General features: G+C 39.0%; 3 protein-coding genes across 5 annotated transcripts; all 3 read right to left on the bottom strand.

Annotated features, from left to right (window-relative positions):
• Positions 1–607: 607 nt before the first annotated feature.
• On the bottom strand, positions 608–1288 carry LOC113730043 (uncharacterized). The gene has a single exon (XM_027254472.2). It carries the CDS (start codon positions 1286–1288, stop codon positions 608–610), a length of 681 nt encoding a protein of 226 aa, XP_027110273.1.
• Positions 1289–5308: 4020 nt separating this feature from the next.
• LOC113730045 (uncharacterized) lies at positions 5309–6070 on the bottom strand. Its single transcript, XM_027254476.2, has one exon. The coding sequence runs from the start codon at positions 6068–6070 to the stop codon at positions 5309–5311; it is 762 nt and encodes a 253-aa protein (XP_027110277.1).
• Positions 6071–7050: 980 nt separating this feature from the next.
• On the bottom strand, positions 7051–14046 carry LOC113730044 (uncharacterized). Of its 3 annotated transcripts, none has more exons than XM_027254475.2 (12): positions 13905–14046; positions 13603–13682; positions 13402–13434; positions 11984–12181; positions 11533–11669; positions 11291–11335; positions 11145–11198; positions 10065–10169; positions 9739–9945; positions 9330–9415; positions 7805–8811; positions 7051–7658 (listed from the first exon to the last, which is right to left on the bottom strand). In XM_027254475.2, the coding sequence occupies exons 4-12, from the start codon at positions 12162–12164 to the stop codon at positions 7423–7425; spliced, it is 2058 nt and encodes a 685-aa protein (XP_027110276.1). In that variant the 5' UTR covers positions 12165–12181; positions 13402–13434; positions 13603–13682; positions 13905–14046; the 3' UTR covers positions 7051–7422. The 3 variants fall into 3 exon arrangements, with proteins under 3 accessions (XP_027110276.1, XP_027110275.1, XP_071934178.1); XM_027254474.2 differs by having other exon boundaries at positions 13848–13988; XM_072078077.1 differs by having other exon boundaries at positions 13919–13978.
• Positions 14047–17200: the final 3154 nt, after the last annotated feature.

Below are 17200 nucleotides of genomic sequence, written 5' to 3' on the forward strand. Positions count from 1 at the left end.
ATTGAGTGGTCAAATCTTGACTATTAAAAAAGTTTAGTGATTATCTGGATAATTTAGTCGCAAAAAAAAGAGAATTGCAATAGTAAACTTCTACATATACTAAACCAAGGTTCTGTTTTCTCATGAGGTACTTGGCTTTTTCAAATGGCATATGTTATGCTGCTATGGACACAGTAACAAGCAGCCAACATCATGTGCACGGCAATTAAGTGAAGCAACCAAAATCATGAACGAAAAAGTATGATTCTTAAAATGCGTGTGGTTGTGTCTTTTTTTTCCTTATTTTCAAGCTGTCCTGGGAGTGAAGAGATGTATAATCAACTAATATCAGTAATGAGAGTTTACATCTGTCCAAACTGATTACTATTATGGAACAAAAGGCCGGAAGGAAGAAAAAACACAAAAAGTACAAAACTAATAGTATAGTGCAGACTTTAGAATACGTACAAATTCAATACTAACGTAAGTGGTCGCAAGTACACAAACTGCGATGCGATCCCCGCCCAAACAATGAGATGAGAATCTGGATTCCCATCTATTTCCGGGTAGGAATTTGATTCTTGTCATAAGCCCTTTTTCATTCTATACCATGTCGTGCAAGTGTTATTCAGTGTTCATCCCTGTGCCCAGATGAATAGTATACCTTGAAGACCCTTGGAAGGAAAACAGGCAACAAGAACCCAAACAAATTGAAGCACCAAAAGGCCATATTAACGACAGCAAGGCCTCTTCCAATGTACAATCTTCTAGGATTTTCATCAGTCTTGTAAAATTCACTCCTCAGCCAGTCCGCAACGGTAAAGATCCTTCTTGAATTGTAGAAAACAGGCACAAAAGCAAAAACTGGCATGGAAAAACCACCGTAAAAAGCCACTCCTTCCATGAATATCTGACTAGCAAGAAGAAAGACGTGTGACGCAGCTACCCTGACACCCTCTTTGTATCCCCGGAACATACCCTCGAGTATGTATGCCGATGGGAAAGCTAAACTGATTATTCCAGAGAAAAGCACGTAGAGATCTTGAAGCCTGTTCTTTTCACCAAAGACTCGGGGATTGGGCCGAGGGGAAAGAGGGGGAAAGGCAACTTTTGATAAGAAGTGAATATATGCTAAAGAAAAGACCACAAAAGCCAAATCTTCAACACTAACCATGCCCATAACAGAGAGAGCAATCATCCCTGCAAGTGCATTTAGCTGCCGAAACGTGAGGAAAAACCTTCGGGATTGCGGCCTTTTCTTGCCATTTGATATATGGAGAGAATTTTCTTCTTCAACCCCACCCGGCATATTTGTCTTTCTCCGTTCTGCAAATTATTATTTTTTATTCAGTTAAATGAAAATTTACGGGGATTTCCAGGCAAAAGGGTTGTGAGTAAAAGAAAGATCTTGAAAAGGTTATTCAGACAATGGAAACCAAAGTCCCCAAGGAAATTGAGGTAAGAGGAGATATTGAAAACGACAGACGTGCAAGTTTGTGGTGGTGAAACCGTGCAGATGGTACTAAATCCAGCGTCCCATGCTAGTTGCTTGCAGCCAATGGGCAGCAACGCTTGCTGATTTTTCTGGCGTTGTCTAAACAAATAATTTCTAATTATGCTAACAATTTGTTTATAGAAAGTTTTTTCTTGCATTTACCTTTAGAAGAGTTGCGTTGAGTGAGTGAAATATGTGATGAAAAAAAAATCAGATAAGGAAGCAGCCAATTGAAACTGAGAGAAAAACAGGTAGCTCTTTTTTTTTTTTTTGAAGGAAAATACAGGTAGCTTAAGTGCGATTTATTGGGCAAAACCAAGGTACGCACAGTCCTAGAACGAGTCGAGACTCAAACCAGAAAAATGTTATCAAGAGACGGAATGGCTGTCACCAGCGAGCTACACGCTGTTAAAGAAAATCCTGACTACATGATGTTGATGTACCACAGGGCTTACACCTTCCGTTAATGCAGACCACATTATTGCAGTTTGTTTGACAATGGAATTTATTTCTCATTAGGATGCCTCCTCAGCGCTACAGTTTCTATAGCTAACTAGTGGTCTTCTTATTGCATTCAATCCGCTTTTTGGTAATCAGCTTCTTGTTATCAGGAAATTACACAAACTACCACACCAAAAGATACCGCTCTCTCTCTCAAATTTCTACTTTACTGTTTGAGCATCAGATGTAATCTGTTCGGACAAGGGGCACGGACGGTTGCAGGTGCAACCGTTCCGGACGATTTTGCTCATTTTCAACTGTGCGTAACTTTCTTTGTATATCGCGTAACTTTAGAGCAAATTTTTGTGGGTCTCACACATGGCGTGGAAATCGAGTTACAACTTGTGATCTCAGCCGCACAAATTTTTGAGGCCAGATCATGGCCATTAATCGTTCAGGGACGGTCATACTGCCCCATTTCCAATCTGTTCAAAGGATATCATGGAAGACATATAATTTTCTCTTCAACCAAAGCAAAGAAAATCATAGGGGAATGGTCAAATTCATCCTTAAACTTTTTTCTAGTGCTGATTTAGTTCCTAATTTTTAGTTTTGCCCAATTTGATACGTGAACTCATATTGCGGCTCTAATTAAGGACCTCCGTGATGGCACCACCACAAAACATCAATTTAGTTCCTAATAGACCGAACAAATAAGGGTATTTTGGCATTTTTGGGTTATCATCTTCCTCCACCAAATTCCATTGCTTGCCACCCACCTCTCCCTTGAGACATGAGAAGCGAAGTGCAGTAGTAGTAAAATTTTCTTTTGAAGGACAATTGCCCAAGGAAATGATACATCTCAATGACATTCAGGAAATCTAACAATGAGAAAGATAGCTAGAAGTGTACTATGGACAACAAATCCCAATGCATTGAAATTGAGAAAGAGTTTAACGAACTAAGGAGAAAAGCCAAGGACTTATAATATTGAACTTGGGTCTTTCAAAATGTTCTTATGCAGTCACCATTTTAATTAGTTGAATTGCAAGATCTAGTTTTGGAATAGAAATCCTATCCTACGAAGTGAGTACAAATGGAAAGCTTTTCTCTCTTCCTTTAATCTGGGATTTTTGGAAAATCTAGTTTTTAAAATTTTTCTCTCTTCCTTTAATCGCTTTTCTCTCTTCCTTTAATCAGGGAACTTTGATTTTTTATCTTTTAGACTTTTCTTTGATGGAATGAGATCAAGAGATGTAGCATTAGTAAGGGAATAGGAGGAGTGTAGTAGACAAAGAGAAAAGATAATAGAAAGAGGTGGTGGCGGTGGCGATGATAGAGAGAAGAGTGGTGACGATGGCAGGGACGGGGGAGAGATAAGATAGAGGAAGAGGAAAGAAATTAAAATTAAAATTTTAAAAATATCTCAAAAAGTTTTAAATATTAAAATATCCCAAAAATTAATGATTTTTTTCTGATTTACTTGGTTTTATTAACATCCATACTTGAAGTTCTCAAAATACCCCTATTTAGCTATTCAATAAAAGATTCGAGTGCTTTTACGTGGTAGCGCCGCCGCAGAAGTCCTTAATTAGAACCGCAACATATATTCACATATCAAATTGGCCAAAAACAAAAATTATGGACTAAATCAGCACTAGTAAAAAGTTTAGGCACAAATTTGGCTGTTTTCCCAAATCATAGTTAGACACAGCCCAGGAACTAATTTTCTTGAGGTTGAATAAGTTAAACACCATGAAAAAAGAAACCATTTAAGTGTGGTGAAAACGACTTCAATGCCAGAGACAAACCTTGAAAGCCTTTTGGAAGGCGAGTTTATGGGCCAATAAATAAAGGATTTTTTTCATCTTCACAATCCATTGCATTGGATTAGGGCAGTGCAAGAGAAATCGAATGCCCCAAAGATGCCATGAGGTGCTCGGAAATGGTCAAAATAGCGGAATAAGAGGATCGCATTATAGCTCCGGTAAATTTACCAAAAGTGAAAATAATGTAGTTTAATGTTTGATATTATGGATGACTGGCTACGTACATACCACTTCGTTTTTGTAGGCTGCTCTTCCCTCGTGCCTATTTCGCTTTAGGGGTTGGTTCCTAACAAGTACAAGACCCAAAAGGCCACATATATATAAAGCACCGGAGCCAGTCAACTGTAAATCCCTCTGGAACTGCCTCCATGTTCCAGGTTCACCTTGCAAATCCCAATCTTGAACAGCTCCACAGTAGTAAAGATTGTCCTCGGATTGCAGAAACTAGAGTGGCAACAGATATAAAAAAACAGACAAGAAAAACCCACCATGAAAATTGAAAAGCCACTCCTTCCATGATAGTCTGATCCAGCAATCAGAAAAACAAGTGGTACAGCTGTATTTATGCCCTCTTTAATCTCCTAGGTAAGTGGCTTAAAAGTTGTAAGCCACTGGAGGAGGAACTAAACTGATCATCGCAGAAAATAGGGCTCGCAATGATGAATCCGGTTTTCTCCACCTTAGACTCGGTTATTAGGCTATTAACTCGAGAAGAAAGAGTTGGGAAGGCTACTGTTGATGCGAAGTAGACGCAACTAGACAAAACGCTAGGAGAGCATAGAGTCCACACTAATACAATACAGTGAGCAAGTTCTTTCGGGTTTGACACAGGTTCTCTATTTTCTTCTGCAACTCATCAACCGCTCTGTGCTTGTCTACATCCTATTACAGTCGCACTCTTTTCTTGCAAGATGCTTTAGAGGCAACTACATTTCCTTATTTTCTTCAACCACGCAAAAAAACAAAAAGGGGCATATTAATGTGAGGACTACGGAGAAAGATAGACATGGTCCAGGTAGCTTGAGGCTAAATTTGAGAGAACAGACGTATAGACTACAAGGGAAATTTGCGTGTGATGCCGATGCCACATCCACCATTAAAGTCAAGTGCACGCAGCAAAGACCCCGTTGGAGACTCTAAATTGTATTCATGTCACCAATCAAACAGTAGTATCGAATACCAATATAGTATATAACAATTCACAGAATTTGCTCTTCACTGAAAACAAAGGAAATGAATTTCTGGAAGAGCTGAGTCCAACCGAAACAGCGAGTACTTATTGTGTTTGGATTGCATTTTCCGTGATTTTTCATGAAAAAATTATTGTAGCGATTTGATGTATGTGAGGGAAAAAAGTAATAGGGAAATGTGATCACGAAAAATGACGTAATTTTTCGACGGAAACGGCAATCCAAACAAGGCCAATTGCCCAACCGTCTAAACCCAAAAGGAACGTGCAACAGGATAAAAAGAAAAACTAACACTGGTTCCACTAATGACGTTAGAAACTAAAAGCATTTAAAATAACAGACAGAAATCCATATTCCCCTCTTACTCGGTCAGATTAGTCCTTAGCCTTGCGGACAGAAGAAGAATAATATATCTTGAAGGCCTTGGGAAGGTAAACAGGCAACAAGAATCCAAACAAATTGAAGCACCAAAAGGCCATATTAGCCACAGCAAGAGCTCTCCCAATATACACCCTTCTAGCACTGCCACCATATTCCATTTCCACCTTATAAATCTCACTCCTCAACCACTCCACAATAGTGAAGATCCTCCTCGCATTATAGAAAACGGGGACAAAAACTCGAATAGGGAGCGAAAACCCACCGCTGAAAGACACCCCTTCCATGAAAACCTGAGCGGAAAGGAGAAAAACATGGGGTGCGGCAGCCTTGATCCCCTCCTTGTCTCCCTCGAAAATCCCATGGAAAATATATGCTATTGGGAAAAGCAATCCGACTAATGCTCCGATAAAAACGTAAAGGCTTAGGATCCTGTTTCTTTGGCCGAAGACAGGGGGATCCGCGTAGGGGGAATGATTTGGAAAGGCAACCGTTGATATGAAGTATATGTAGACTAGAGAAAAGATTACAAAAGCGAAATCTGCGATACTGACCATTCCACTAGCTGAGAGAACGATAATCACAGCCAGCGCATTTAGCTGCCGAAAAGTGAAGAACCCTCTTCGGGAGGGCTGAGGAGGCTTTTGACTTTGAGTGCCCCCTTCCTTGGGAAAACTAGCCTTCCGTTGATGAATTTCTTCTTCTTCTTCTTCTTTCGGCAGCCTTATGTCACTGCTTGGACCAACCCCACCTGACATTTTTCTTTGCACTTTCTGTACTCGTCTGATATTGGGAAAATATCACCCAGTAATTTCACTATTTTTGGACGAGAAATTGAAGGCTTCTGCGGCTGCTTTTCTGTGTTTCTGGAACTAGAGAAAGAGGAAGAGTTAAATGGTTTCAGAGATTGTGAAAAGGGGTCGGTCGCGGAAGATTTGTTTCTGTGATAAGGAGTACGTTACAAATGGCAGTCAGGCAGAGTTCTATGGGGGTACAGTGTCCCAGTTACGTGGCATCTAACTGCAGTCTGGGGAACGCTCGATCAGTTATTGGCTTGTGGTTCTAGTTTTGTTTGAGGAGTCAACTGCATCTGATTCGCAGGCCCCCTTTTTTTTTTTTTTCCAATGCGGCTGCCCCCCCCTCCGCCGGCCCTCCTTCCTTCACTCCCTATTCAATTTGGCGGATTATTTTGCCTCCCCTTCTCTTTTTGACTTTTCGGTTCAGCAGATCAATCGGCGCAGGACCCCTCTTTTTCCATGTTGTTTGATCCCGTCTGACAGGCTGGCTGGACGTATATTGTCGACGTTAATCCTGGAAAATAATATATAATTCCAAAAAATAAAAAAAAAAAGTGTCGATGTTAGTACTCTTTTGTGTAATGAGTTTAATACAAGAATGTCGGATAACGCGTCATCATTCGGGACACAAATTTTACGCAAGGACGACGGATGGCGCTAATTTTACTCCAAATTATCTCCTCACATATTGCAGTCAGCTTGTTATGCAGCTTACTACTACTACTACTACCGTAAGCTCGTCTTTACTCTAATAATAATAATTAGGGAAGTCATCTACGTACTACATTCAATTCAAGATCGAGAAAACTCTCGCCTAGACTAGTGACTGTTCCCCCCTTCACCACTGAACAGATACCCTACGTACAACAAAGTTGACAGTGAGTGAACCACCAAACCAACGACAAAATAAAACCAAATACTAACTAACAACAAATCCATCATACTCCTTAAAAATTGGGCGGCGCGTCTGGAATATATCATAGTACTCTACTTTTTACAGTGTCTGGCATAACACGAGATGCGATGTTTAGCCAAGACATGAGGCTTACAAAATTCTCCTGACACCAAAAAGAAACCCCAATTTATTACAGAACTACCAGGGAACAGCCGAGAAAACCTCTCTCTTAATCAAATTTGCTCCACCTACTCAAGAACAAAGGATGGAACTCAAAAACTGTATCCTCAAAATTTGAACATTTTCTTTGACAGAAGACCGCTGGTAAAACTGGAACCTCTGCTACCGAATGCTATGGCAATTAGTTAGCTGCACAACGGGTATGACAAAAGCAAAAATCGCATTACTCTCCTGTATCCTAAGAAGCAACTTTCTGTTTGGGGATGTACTTGATCTTAACACCCTTTTCAGGATTTGTTCTATTCTTAGCTTTAGTAATTCCGCCGGTAGACGAAATACGACCCAGGTCAACTTGCCCGTTTTCAAAATCAAGAGCCGAAATGTCAATTTGATTTTCTGGAAGCCCGGGAAGATCAGACTCCTCCGAAAGCACCAGTGTCATCACATGCTCCGCTGAGATAGCTTCCTTCCACCCTACATACACATTACAAATACACTTATCTCACACATCCGAAAAGCAAAAGCGAACACGAGGACGAGATAATAATTGGAGGGAAATTATCATTCACCATATGAAACTGAAATTTGAGGATAAGAACCAAATTACAGGACCAACATACTCTGTGCAAGAAAAGCTTTGGCAGCCGCAGTGGAGAGCTGCAAACCTTGAGGCATTGCCATCCCTTCGTACACACAGGTCAAACCCTCCCTGCTTTGGCTATGATCATCATCCGAAGAGGATGACTGCAAACAACTACCATCAGAGGCAGTTCGATCCTCTAGCTTGTCAACCATAACACCGTCTTGGGCATCATGGTTGGCTCTTTGAACTGGTGATGGACCTCTTGAACCATGAAGACTCTTAGGCATCCGAAGTTCAGTGGCAGCTTCATTTAAACCAAATTGACGGCTGTCGGAGTTAGCTGGTTCCTCCAAAACATTACTCTTATGTTTACCTTCCTCAGTACTACAACTGTAATGAGCTTCTCCTAAACTGATTTTATTTTTCCTTAAGATACAGTTTGTAACTGGTATAGATATAGAGCCAATAATCAGTTCACACTTGTTTTCATCTGATTGGTTTACTGCCTCCTCCAGTGTGGGTCTCAAGATCTCCTCATCATTGTCCACTTTAAGTTTCTTGGTCCACACTTTACTGCTGCTCACCACAGTACCTCGATCTTTGGCAGGGACAAGCTTTTGTACTGGTTCAAGTTTTGAAACTTGATGATTCTGATTACCATGAAAGTCACTTCTTCCAGCCCAATGGGATTTAGACACCTGCCGCCACCGGCGACCGTTTACAGATACCATTGTGGGTTCTACATTTTGAACAAGACCTGAATCCAAATGGCCACTGCTTAAATCAGATTGAGCTTCAATGTCATTATTTTGTTCAGTACTAGAGAGCTGAACTGGCTTAAGGAAGGTGGTGCCATCATCTACAGTGCAAGGAGCATCAGGACTGGAATCAGGTGGAGAAGAGCTGCACATTTCTGCCAGAAAAGATCCCTCTGATGAAGTGGCATCAATCAAAGCCACTCCGTCCCCATTTGAATGTTCCCTTGCTTTCTGTTCCTTCTGCCTGAGCTTCTTTTGCTTTTTCCTTTCCAACAGCTCTGCTTGCCTGTCATTTTTACAGGGTAAAAATTATCAGCGAAAAATAATGCCCAAAATTACTAGACTTCAAAAGAAACAAAAGTGAAGTCAAAATTCTCCAAGTCTATATATGCATCTTTCACCAACAACATATCCAGATAATTCAAAAAGGCTCTAGTATCTGCAGATAAATATCATGAATATTTTTGCTCAAGCATTTATGATAAAATGAGGTATCAGACTACTAGTGCCACAAAAGTACTGCACAAGTTGCATTTGTTACAGGTATCAGATTATGTCATCATTTGTTGCATGATAAAATCAGTGGTTTCAAAATGGTCCTCCTAAGCATGAACCTAAGGTCCTATCTGTTTTTCTTATTTTCCCCAAATTTCGCACTCAAAAGAGTGCACAAAAAAATGTAAACAACCCGCGCACAAGTTTGGTTTACCAACACCAGAATGAGAAAGGTCTGCATGTTTCGATGGCCAAAACAAATGATGAATAGTATATTATGAATACAAGCATTCAAATAACCACAATCACCTTTTCTGAGCAGCTTCCTCCTCCTCCACAAGCAATTTCTGGCATCTCAAGGCCTCAGCATCTTTGTCAGCAACCCATGCTTTAACCTATACAAGAAAGAATAGAGATACACGACGCATATTAGATTGGAGAGCAAGACGGATTCATAACATAGGTTTTAAACAAAAACCACACATTATTGCATCTTCCCTCTGAATTAAAGTGACTAGCACATGACAGTTCGAGCACACTGAGTAATGATGTCCAAAAAGATTACGATATTTTATCATGATTGCAAGTGCTATTAAATGATGACATCCAAATGTGATATGCACAGAACAAACAATCTCCAAAAGCATAATTCAACAGTAGATATGGGAAACGATGACGAATAATCAACCATTAAATACAGAAAAAGTAAATACTTTACCAGCTTCAGTTCAAAAAGAAAGCTAGTGCAAGCAACTAAGTTCTTCAACTCAAAGGCAATTCTTCCAGGTTTCCCACCAAAAATATACTTTAGCACAGATTCAGCTGTGCCAGCACGTAAGAAAGTCCTCTCACTAGCATCATCAAGAATACTGAATAATTCCTGTGAGGATATAGGAAGCCTAGAGGATTTAGCATGAATGACATCCTGCAAGTTGTATCAGACAATCGATGTGATAGCTGTAAAGATAAAAGACAGAAATGGACACATAACTGTCAAGTCAAGCATATAGGAACAAAATGAAGGACATCAAAATTAAACTTTACCAGTAGGGTAGATCCAGCCTTGACATAAACCTGTGGAAGTGTCCAAACCCCTGGCTTGTGGAGAGATGCAACCAATGATTTGATAACTGAAGTGCCAGTAACTTCCTATAACAGAGTTAATTACAAGAAGATATAGAAGTCTAGATAAAAATACAGAAGCAACAAGCATAGGTGTACAGTATTTATTGAAGCAAATACAAATATATAAAACCATCCTGCCTTGTATTCCAAGGAACATTTTCAATTCCTAAACCATTAAATATTGAGTTTGTAATCAGCCACCTCACCTCTCCCCCATCAGTGCAAACAGATTTGGAGAAAAAAATAAAAGCGGGAAAACCGAACCAAAAAGGAAAAGCCATTGCAAAGAGTAAAGTAGGTATATTTAAAATATAAAGATTTTCCAGCACAGATATCCAAATTTGATAAAGTAAAAAGACTTAAATATGAAGCTGGAAAATGAAAACAGTATTGTTCCTATTGAATAAAGATAAATGGTGATTTTGGACTGACATAAGAAAAGCTATGGATCAAGCTCCCTCTCAGAGTAGCACCATTTACTCCAGCTTGAGAACAGGGATCTCAAGATACAGGGGCCAAAACGTTCATGTTTCTCTTTTTTAACCAAAACTTTCCAAGCATATCACTCCCCATATACAAATCCAGATGAGGCAATTCTCATGTTTTTTTTCTGAATCACCATCACTGCCAGTGCTTCAAGTTTGAAGTTTCAAAACTCAAAAGCCAAGAACCTGGCAATAATGGATCCAAACATGGTACATACTGATCTCATTAGACTTCAAGCATGTTTTATGACAAGCAACAATAAAGCCATAGTATGTTTGCTGACCATCTTTGGCTAAACACAAATTTCAGAAGCAATCAGCAAAAAGAGAAACCAATAAAAGTCAAAGCTAAGACAATTAGGCAGAAATGAACTTTTCATTGGTAGTTTTGAAAGCCCAGGGTTGTAGAGAATCAATAATAGAATTGTGAAACGAAAAAAACCTACTTTCCTTAAAAGAGGACACGCAAACAAGAAATAAACCAATTAAGGAAACAAGATAGCTATGCCGCCACCTTTAGAGTCACATCCCTCAATGATACAACTTCCTTAGCATCCTCCAGTGAGAGCTGCAAATAAGACAAGATAAAATTAACCAACTGCAGCTACTGGAATCCCTACAAAGAAACAATTGCAGATGATCTGCAACAAAATTGATTACCTTGTCCCAGAAAGCTGCCAACATATCTCTAATCTTATGAGATTCCTGAAAACAGCATAAAGAACAGCAATGCTATTGGCCCACAACCATAGAAAAGAAGGTTGCAAAAAATAAAAATATTAAATAAAAAAAAGGAGAGAAACACCATAATATACAATATGATGTCGAGTATCATTCAAAGAGAAACCACCAGTAAACAGCAGTTATGGCACCAAAATCAGAAGCACATATAAAGAAGAAACCTTGTCAAAATTTAATGATCTGCGGTGCACTCTGATGTGCCTTCGATAGTTAACAGGTGAACAAAATTCCTGTGCGCACTTCTCACACTTCTCCATCTGAACCTTCAGAGGTGTCAGCAAGGGCCAACCAGGAAGCTCTGCCAGAATGTAGAAAAAACCAATGGATTGAGCTTCAAACACATGACTATATAGACATACTAAATGTAGTAAGGCTTATAGAATCAGATCCATCTGTTGCAAATTCCAATTACAAATATCAGCATCGCGGTTCAGGCTAAATTTAAGTCTTAAAACATATAACCTGAAAAGGGTTAAGACAACCTTCAGGCCACTTGATTAACTTCATTTAGGAAGGTATTTACTTCTTTTTCCTAAAAATTCTTTTCAACAGATTACTTTACAGTTCCTTATACACCAGATTTAACATCCGACCATACAGATTTTCCAGTACCTTGTTGATCTAAGGCCTGGAGCAACTGAATCCATTGGACCGGGATATCCCCTGTCCTTGAAAGAGAAATATGAGGCTCCTTCCCAACAGTTTGCCGACTCACAGTATCAAGAGAATCATTCCCATCTCCTGATTTCATGGAATCAAGAGTGCCACCTGTGCTGAGTTTTGCAACTGGCATCTATTATTCAGTGACCTCTGCCATGTGAAACAGCAGAGTTTATTCAGTTACAGACATATACAAAAAAGAAGTCAAAAATTCATATGAGTACAAAGGACAAGTTCAAAAGTATGATGATATCGTTCAACAGCAGAACAATATACAACTTCAGCAAATTCTATAGCTCCACGTATATGAAGCTAAAGTCTGAACAACTGAACTCAGAAAACAGGTTGTGGCAAGTGCATAAAACCTTTTGAATTTTTCACTGAAATTTGGCGACTAACAGATATTTATAGCCATAGCAACAAATAACAAGAGAAGCTTGATTACAAACATTAAGACTCACAAACAGATCCTCTTTTTACCATGTGTATCACTCCACGCCATTCATCATTATGCACATTGCAAATAGCTGATCTTAGCAGGAGATAGATGCTACTGATGGTATAGTTTTGATGATAATACTACTACAACACGTAAATTGTAACAGATAAAAGCGGAAAAGGCATTCATTTCCCAAACATAAACACAACCAATTCTATATCCCAAAGCATAGCAGCAATTTGAAAAGGCAGTGTAGCATATTACAAGCTCAACAGTTTAAAAGGCTTTCTGGAATTGGACAGCCTATATCCTATAGACTGTTTACAGCAAGCTGTCATGACTTCTGAGCCTTTTTCCCATTTGGACCAATAAAACAACAAGGGCGGTTACACTAACACAACCAGAAAATTGGAGAAAAGATTAGCAACCATAAAACAAAAATTACAGCAGTGACCAACAGATCCCAATGGTAGCGACAGTGTAGATGAGAGGGAAAAACAGGAAAAAGAAAAAAAAAAGGACCCAGGCCTCTAAGCCTTTTTTTTATGCGGAATTTACCACAACACAGCCAGCACAATAAAAAAAAATATTAGCAGAATTACAAAATAAAAAATTTAACCAATCAATGGATACTGCCCTGACAGTAGGGCATTGTACTATATATGGAGAACAGCATTTACCCCAATAAATGCATGTAAAATACAATTTCCCAACCAACATACAGGAGATCCACCTTCTGAAATTATCATAAACAGATTCTCCCCCAATACAAACACCACTCAACAACAAAAGCAATCACAAATACTTTGACAAGCCCTGCCCAAGAAAGCACTGTTCAACACCACATTTTCTTTTTGAGCTCAACACCACATTCTTATGAACATCAAACAAGGAACTCGATAACAACACCATTATACAAATAAGCGCTTACGTGAAAATCCCTTCAATAACCGGTAATGCGAACCTGGATCAAATGTATGGAAAGACAAAAACAAAATCAATTAGCAGAAGCAGAAAATTATGGCGGAAATTTTTACCAAAGGGGGAAAAAACTAGGGTTAGGTCACATGATCTGCGATGAGCACATGCCATGCAGTGAAGGAAAAGAACAAGTCCGGATAGTTAAACGTACCACTGAGGAGTCGGGGTTTAAAGAGATCTCCGATGATCGATAGATTTGAAGTTCCCCGCTCCCGGAACACCTGCGGCCGACTAAATTAAGAGAGAGAAACTTGTAATCAGAAAAAGAGCAATCGGCGAAACTTGGAGACGGAATGGGACGGAGATAGAGAGAGAATTAAAGGGAGGAATGGAAATGAGATGGAATATTTATAAAGGCGGAGACGGAACCCTTAGCAGTAAGTATGGAAACTATACCCTTTTTTTTTTTCTTGGTGAGAATATAGAACATTTTCAAGATTTTGTTAGTCTTACTGGCAGGATCATACCCCACTACCGGGGACGAATGCTACGAAAGGACAGCTCCCTCCCTCTGCAATCCGCTCTGGAAAGCCTCTGCCAAAATTTTTTTTGGGCGGTTCGTGCTATAAGGCACGCCAATTTGCGAGAATATTCCTCCCCATAATAAGAAGAAAAGATATTTCAGTTTTTCTTTTTATTTTAGAAGACAGAATTTCCATCGACATTCAAAGAAATAAGCCATCAACGATACAGTATAACTTTTTACAATGTTAATCGATTCTACGTAACAATTTTGAAGTTTTATTATAGTCGAAAAGATTCCGTTTGGATTTTTTATTTTTAAAAATTTTTAAAGAAAAATATACTTTAACATTTTGATGTATCTTTGATTGGTGCTGATTACCCATTATCCCCAAAAAAAAAAATGTCAATGATCTTTAGAAAGGGGTAACATTTGTCGTTTTAAATTTTTTGTTAAAAAAAAAAAAAGTGTATGTCAAGCTGTGATGTGATATTTAGTCCTCATTTTTTCTCGACCAACAAAGTCGACTGGTTTAATGAAAAAATATTGAAGTTTTTGGCCAAGTTTTTTAGCTACTAGTTTTTTAACAACTTTTGCTACAGGAACCCCAAAAAACTTATCAAAATTTTTTACCTACACACTTTAAAATAATACACAAAAAACTTTTTTCCAAAATCTTAGCCGACGGCGGGAAAAAAAACTTTTTTCCTTTGCTCCTTTAACTCTGCTCTCTCTCACAAGTCATAAGCACCTCAATCCTGCAATTCTATGCAAACCCCCAGGCGGGAAAAAAAAAATCAAATTTTGCATTAAATTTCCAAAATTCCAGATGATGCTTAATATGAAAGCCTCCCCGGAGGCCCGGACGACGTCGTCTTCATCATTATCGCCGTCCCGCTCAATCGTTACAGCGGAGAAGGCTTTCTCGTTCATCTCCAAAGGATGAAGCGAGGTCCGCTAATCCGCAGGTGCTGACCTCCAAATGATTAAGAACCGGGCGAACAGGGGAACAGGGGAATAGGGAAGGGGGTGGCGGGGCAGAGAGGGTGGCGTGCAGAGGGGAGGGGGAAGGGGCAGGGCAGAGGGGCTAGCGGGGCACGGGGGAAGGGCTGGTGGGGGGAGGGGGGTGGCGTGCAGAGGGGAAGGGAAGGGGCAGAGGGGGTGGCGCGGCAGCTGGGGCAGAGGGGGTGGCGCGGCAGAGGTGAGGGGGAAGGGGCAGAGGGTGTGGCGCGGCAGCTGGGGCAGAGGGGGTGGCGCGGCAGCTGGGGAAGGGCTGGCGGGGGGAGGGGGTGGCGTGCAGAGGGGCTGGCGGGGGAATGGGGCTGGCGGGAGAAGGAGGCGGGGGGGAAATGCAGAGGAGAGGAGAAGGGGAAAAGGAGGAGAGGGGTGGCGGGAGGGGGAAGGAAGAAGAAGAAGAAGAAGAAGAAGAAGAGGAAAAAAAAGAAAAAGGAAAAAAAGAAAAAGAAAGAGAAAGAAAAAAAAAGAAAAGGAAAAAAAATTCACCTTACAAAAACTTTTATAAAATTTTTTATCTTAACAAAACTTCTACAAAAAAGTTTTTCACCTTACAAAAATTTTTACAAAATTTTTTCAAAAACTTCTACAGTACACTACAGTAAAGTTTTAGACAAACTCCCTAAAAACTCAGGTTCCAAACAGGCCCATAATAAAGTTTGGCTGCTTTGTAACACAGTTACATCCTTTAGTTAGTGTTTAATTGGTCCATGTCACGATAATATGTGAAAATTTATACTCCAAACAATTGATGTTTGGAAGGTTGAAATGGACAAATCCAAGGTGGTCACGTACTCTTTTACCTGAACCATCATATTAACTTATTTACCATTTGACATTAGCCTTAGGCCTTGTCTGCAATTTCGTTTTTTAATAAAAATATATATTTTTTATAAACACATTTTTCGATTACTTAAAAATGCTGATCGAAGAGTTTTTGGTGTTTTATTACCATAAATTTATCACCAAAATATCAAATATCAATGAGTATCACTAATAGTTATTTCCATTGGCCAAAACTTAAGTTGATCTGGTCTTTATGGATTCAATGACCCAGATTGTGTTACATCATTTAGTGAAATTGTGTAACTCAATCTGGGCTATTAAGTGTTTGAAAACCGGATCTACTCAAGTGCGAGTCATTCCAATTTCCATTTATTGCCCTCGAAACCCATGAACCAAGCACGGGCCGGTTACATGCGTTTTTTTATATTACAAAGTACGGTCCAAGCTAATTTACGTCGCCTTATGTAAGTGAGGGGGTGTTTGTTTCACATATTGGAATCGGAAATGAAAATGGAATCATAGACTTTAGTTTTGGAATTAAACTTTTCATTCCAATATCTAACTTGGTTCACACATTGAAATTATCATCATTCCAATTTCTGATGCTTGGTTTGATGAGTGTTTCGGAATTAAATGTAATTAAATTCCAAATTTACCCATGATATAACAATTCTTATAAAATAAAAGGATAATTGCAGAAACTTGTAGGTTTTGTATTTAACAAAAATATGAGATTTTGTAAATTTTGAAGTTTAAGAAAGGGATATTTGAAGTTTAACAACCGTTATACAACTTTCAAAACAAACAAATTCATTCTAAATTTTTTTTGGGATAATTTCATAAACCAAATCGCGGTCACTTTCACAAAAGTCATATTTTCCCATAAAAGACCAGTTCTTTATGGCTTTCCTCCATTATAAGAACAGAGTACCCATTTTCCCATAAATAAATTTATTTATAGGATAAAATAAAAATAAACTCGTTTTTCAATGAAACACTAGTTCTTTATGATTTTCCTCCATTATAAGAACAGAGTATCTATTTTCTCATAAACAAATTTATTTATCGGATAAAATAAAAATAAACATGTTCTCCAATAAAACACCAGCTCTTTATGACTTTAGAATGAAGGGTTACAATGTCGCTGTCTCTATCACCATCAACTTTTGACTCTCTACTTCTTCCATCCCACCCAACACCAGAACGAAATACTATTATTTGCAGCATCTTCAATAGAAGTAAAAAATAATCTGATATTCTCATACCTACTGCATAGCCTATTCGTGAAGATGACAAAGTTTTTCAAGAATCGTAGATTCACTTCAAGGGTTGAGATTTGTTCCTTCAAAGACAGAATCAAATTGTCTTCAAACTTAAGCAACTCCTTCAGATTTACCAGAACGCAATCAAAAAATTCCACCAGAACTTCACCACTCATGGCATTGTTTGGTTCTAAGAAATGTTTTGCCCAATCAATAAAATCTTC

The sequence above is a fragment of the Coffea arabica genome, chromosome 2e (genome assembly GCF_036785885.1).
Source record: "Coffea arabica cultivar ET-39 chromosome 2e, Coffea Arabica ET-39 HiFi, whole genome shotgun sequence".
NCBI lineage: Eukaryota > Viridiplantae > Streptophyta > Magnoliopsida > Gentianales > Rubiaceae > Coffea > Coffea arabica.

Excerpts from the sequence above, each read along its gene's own strand:
- LOC113730043 (XM_027254472.2), bottom strand. The coding sequence starts at position 1,288 with ATGCCGGGTGGGGTTGAAGAAGAAAATTCTCTCCATATATCAAATGGC.
- LOC113730045 (XM_027254476.2), bottom strand. The coding sequence starts at position 6,070 with ATGTCAGGTGGGGTTGGTCCAAGCAGTGACATAAGGCTGCCGAAAGAA.
- LOC113730044 (XM_027254475.2), bottom strand. The coding sequence starts at position 12,164 with ATGCCAGTTGCAAAACTCAGCACAGGTGGCACTCTTGATTCCATGAAA. Across the intron at positions 11,336-11,532 it reads GATCATTAAATTTTGACAAG|GAATCTCATAAGATTAGAGA; the intron begins GTTTCTTCTTTA and ends TGCTGTTTTCAG. Across the intron at positions 9,946-10,064 it reads AGGCTGGATCTACCCTACTG|GATGTCATTCATGCTAAATC; the intron begins GTAAAGTTTAAT and ends TACAACTTGCAG.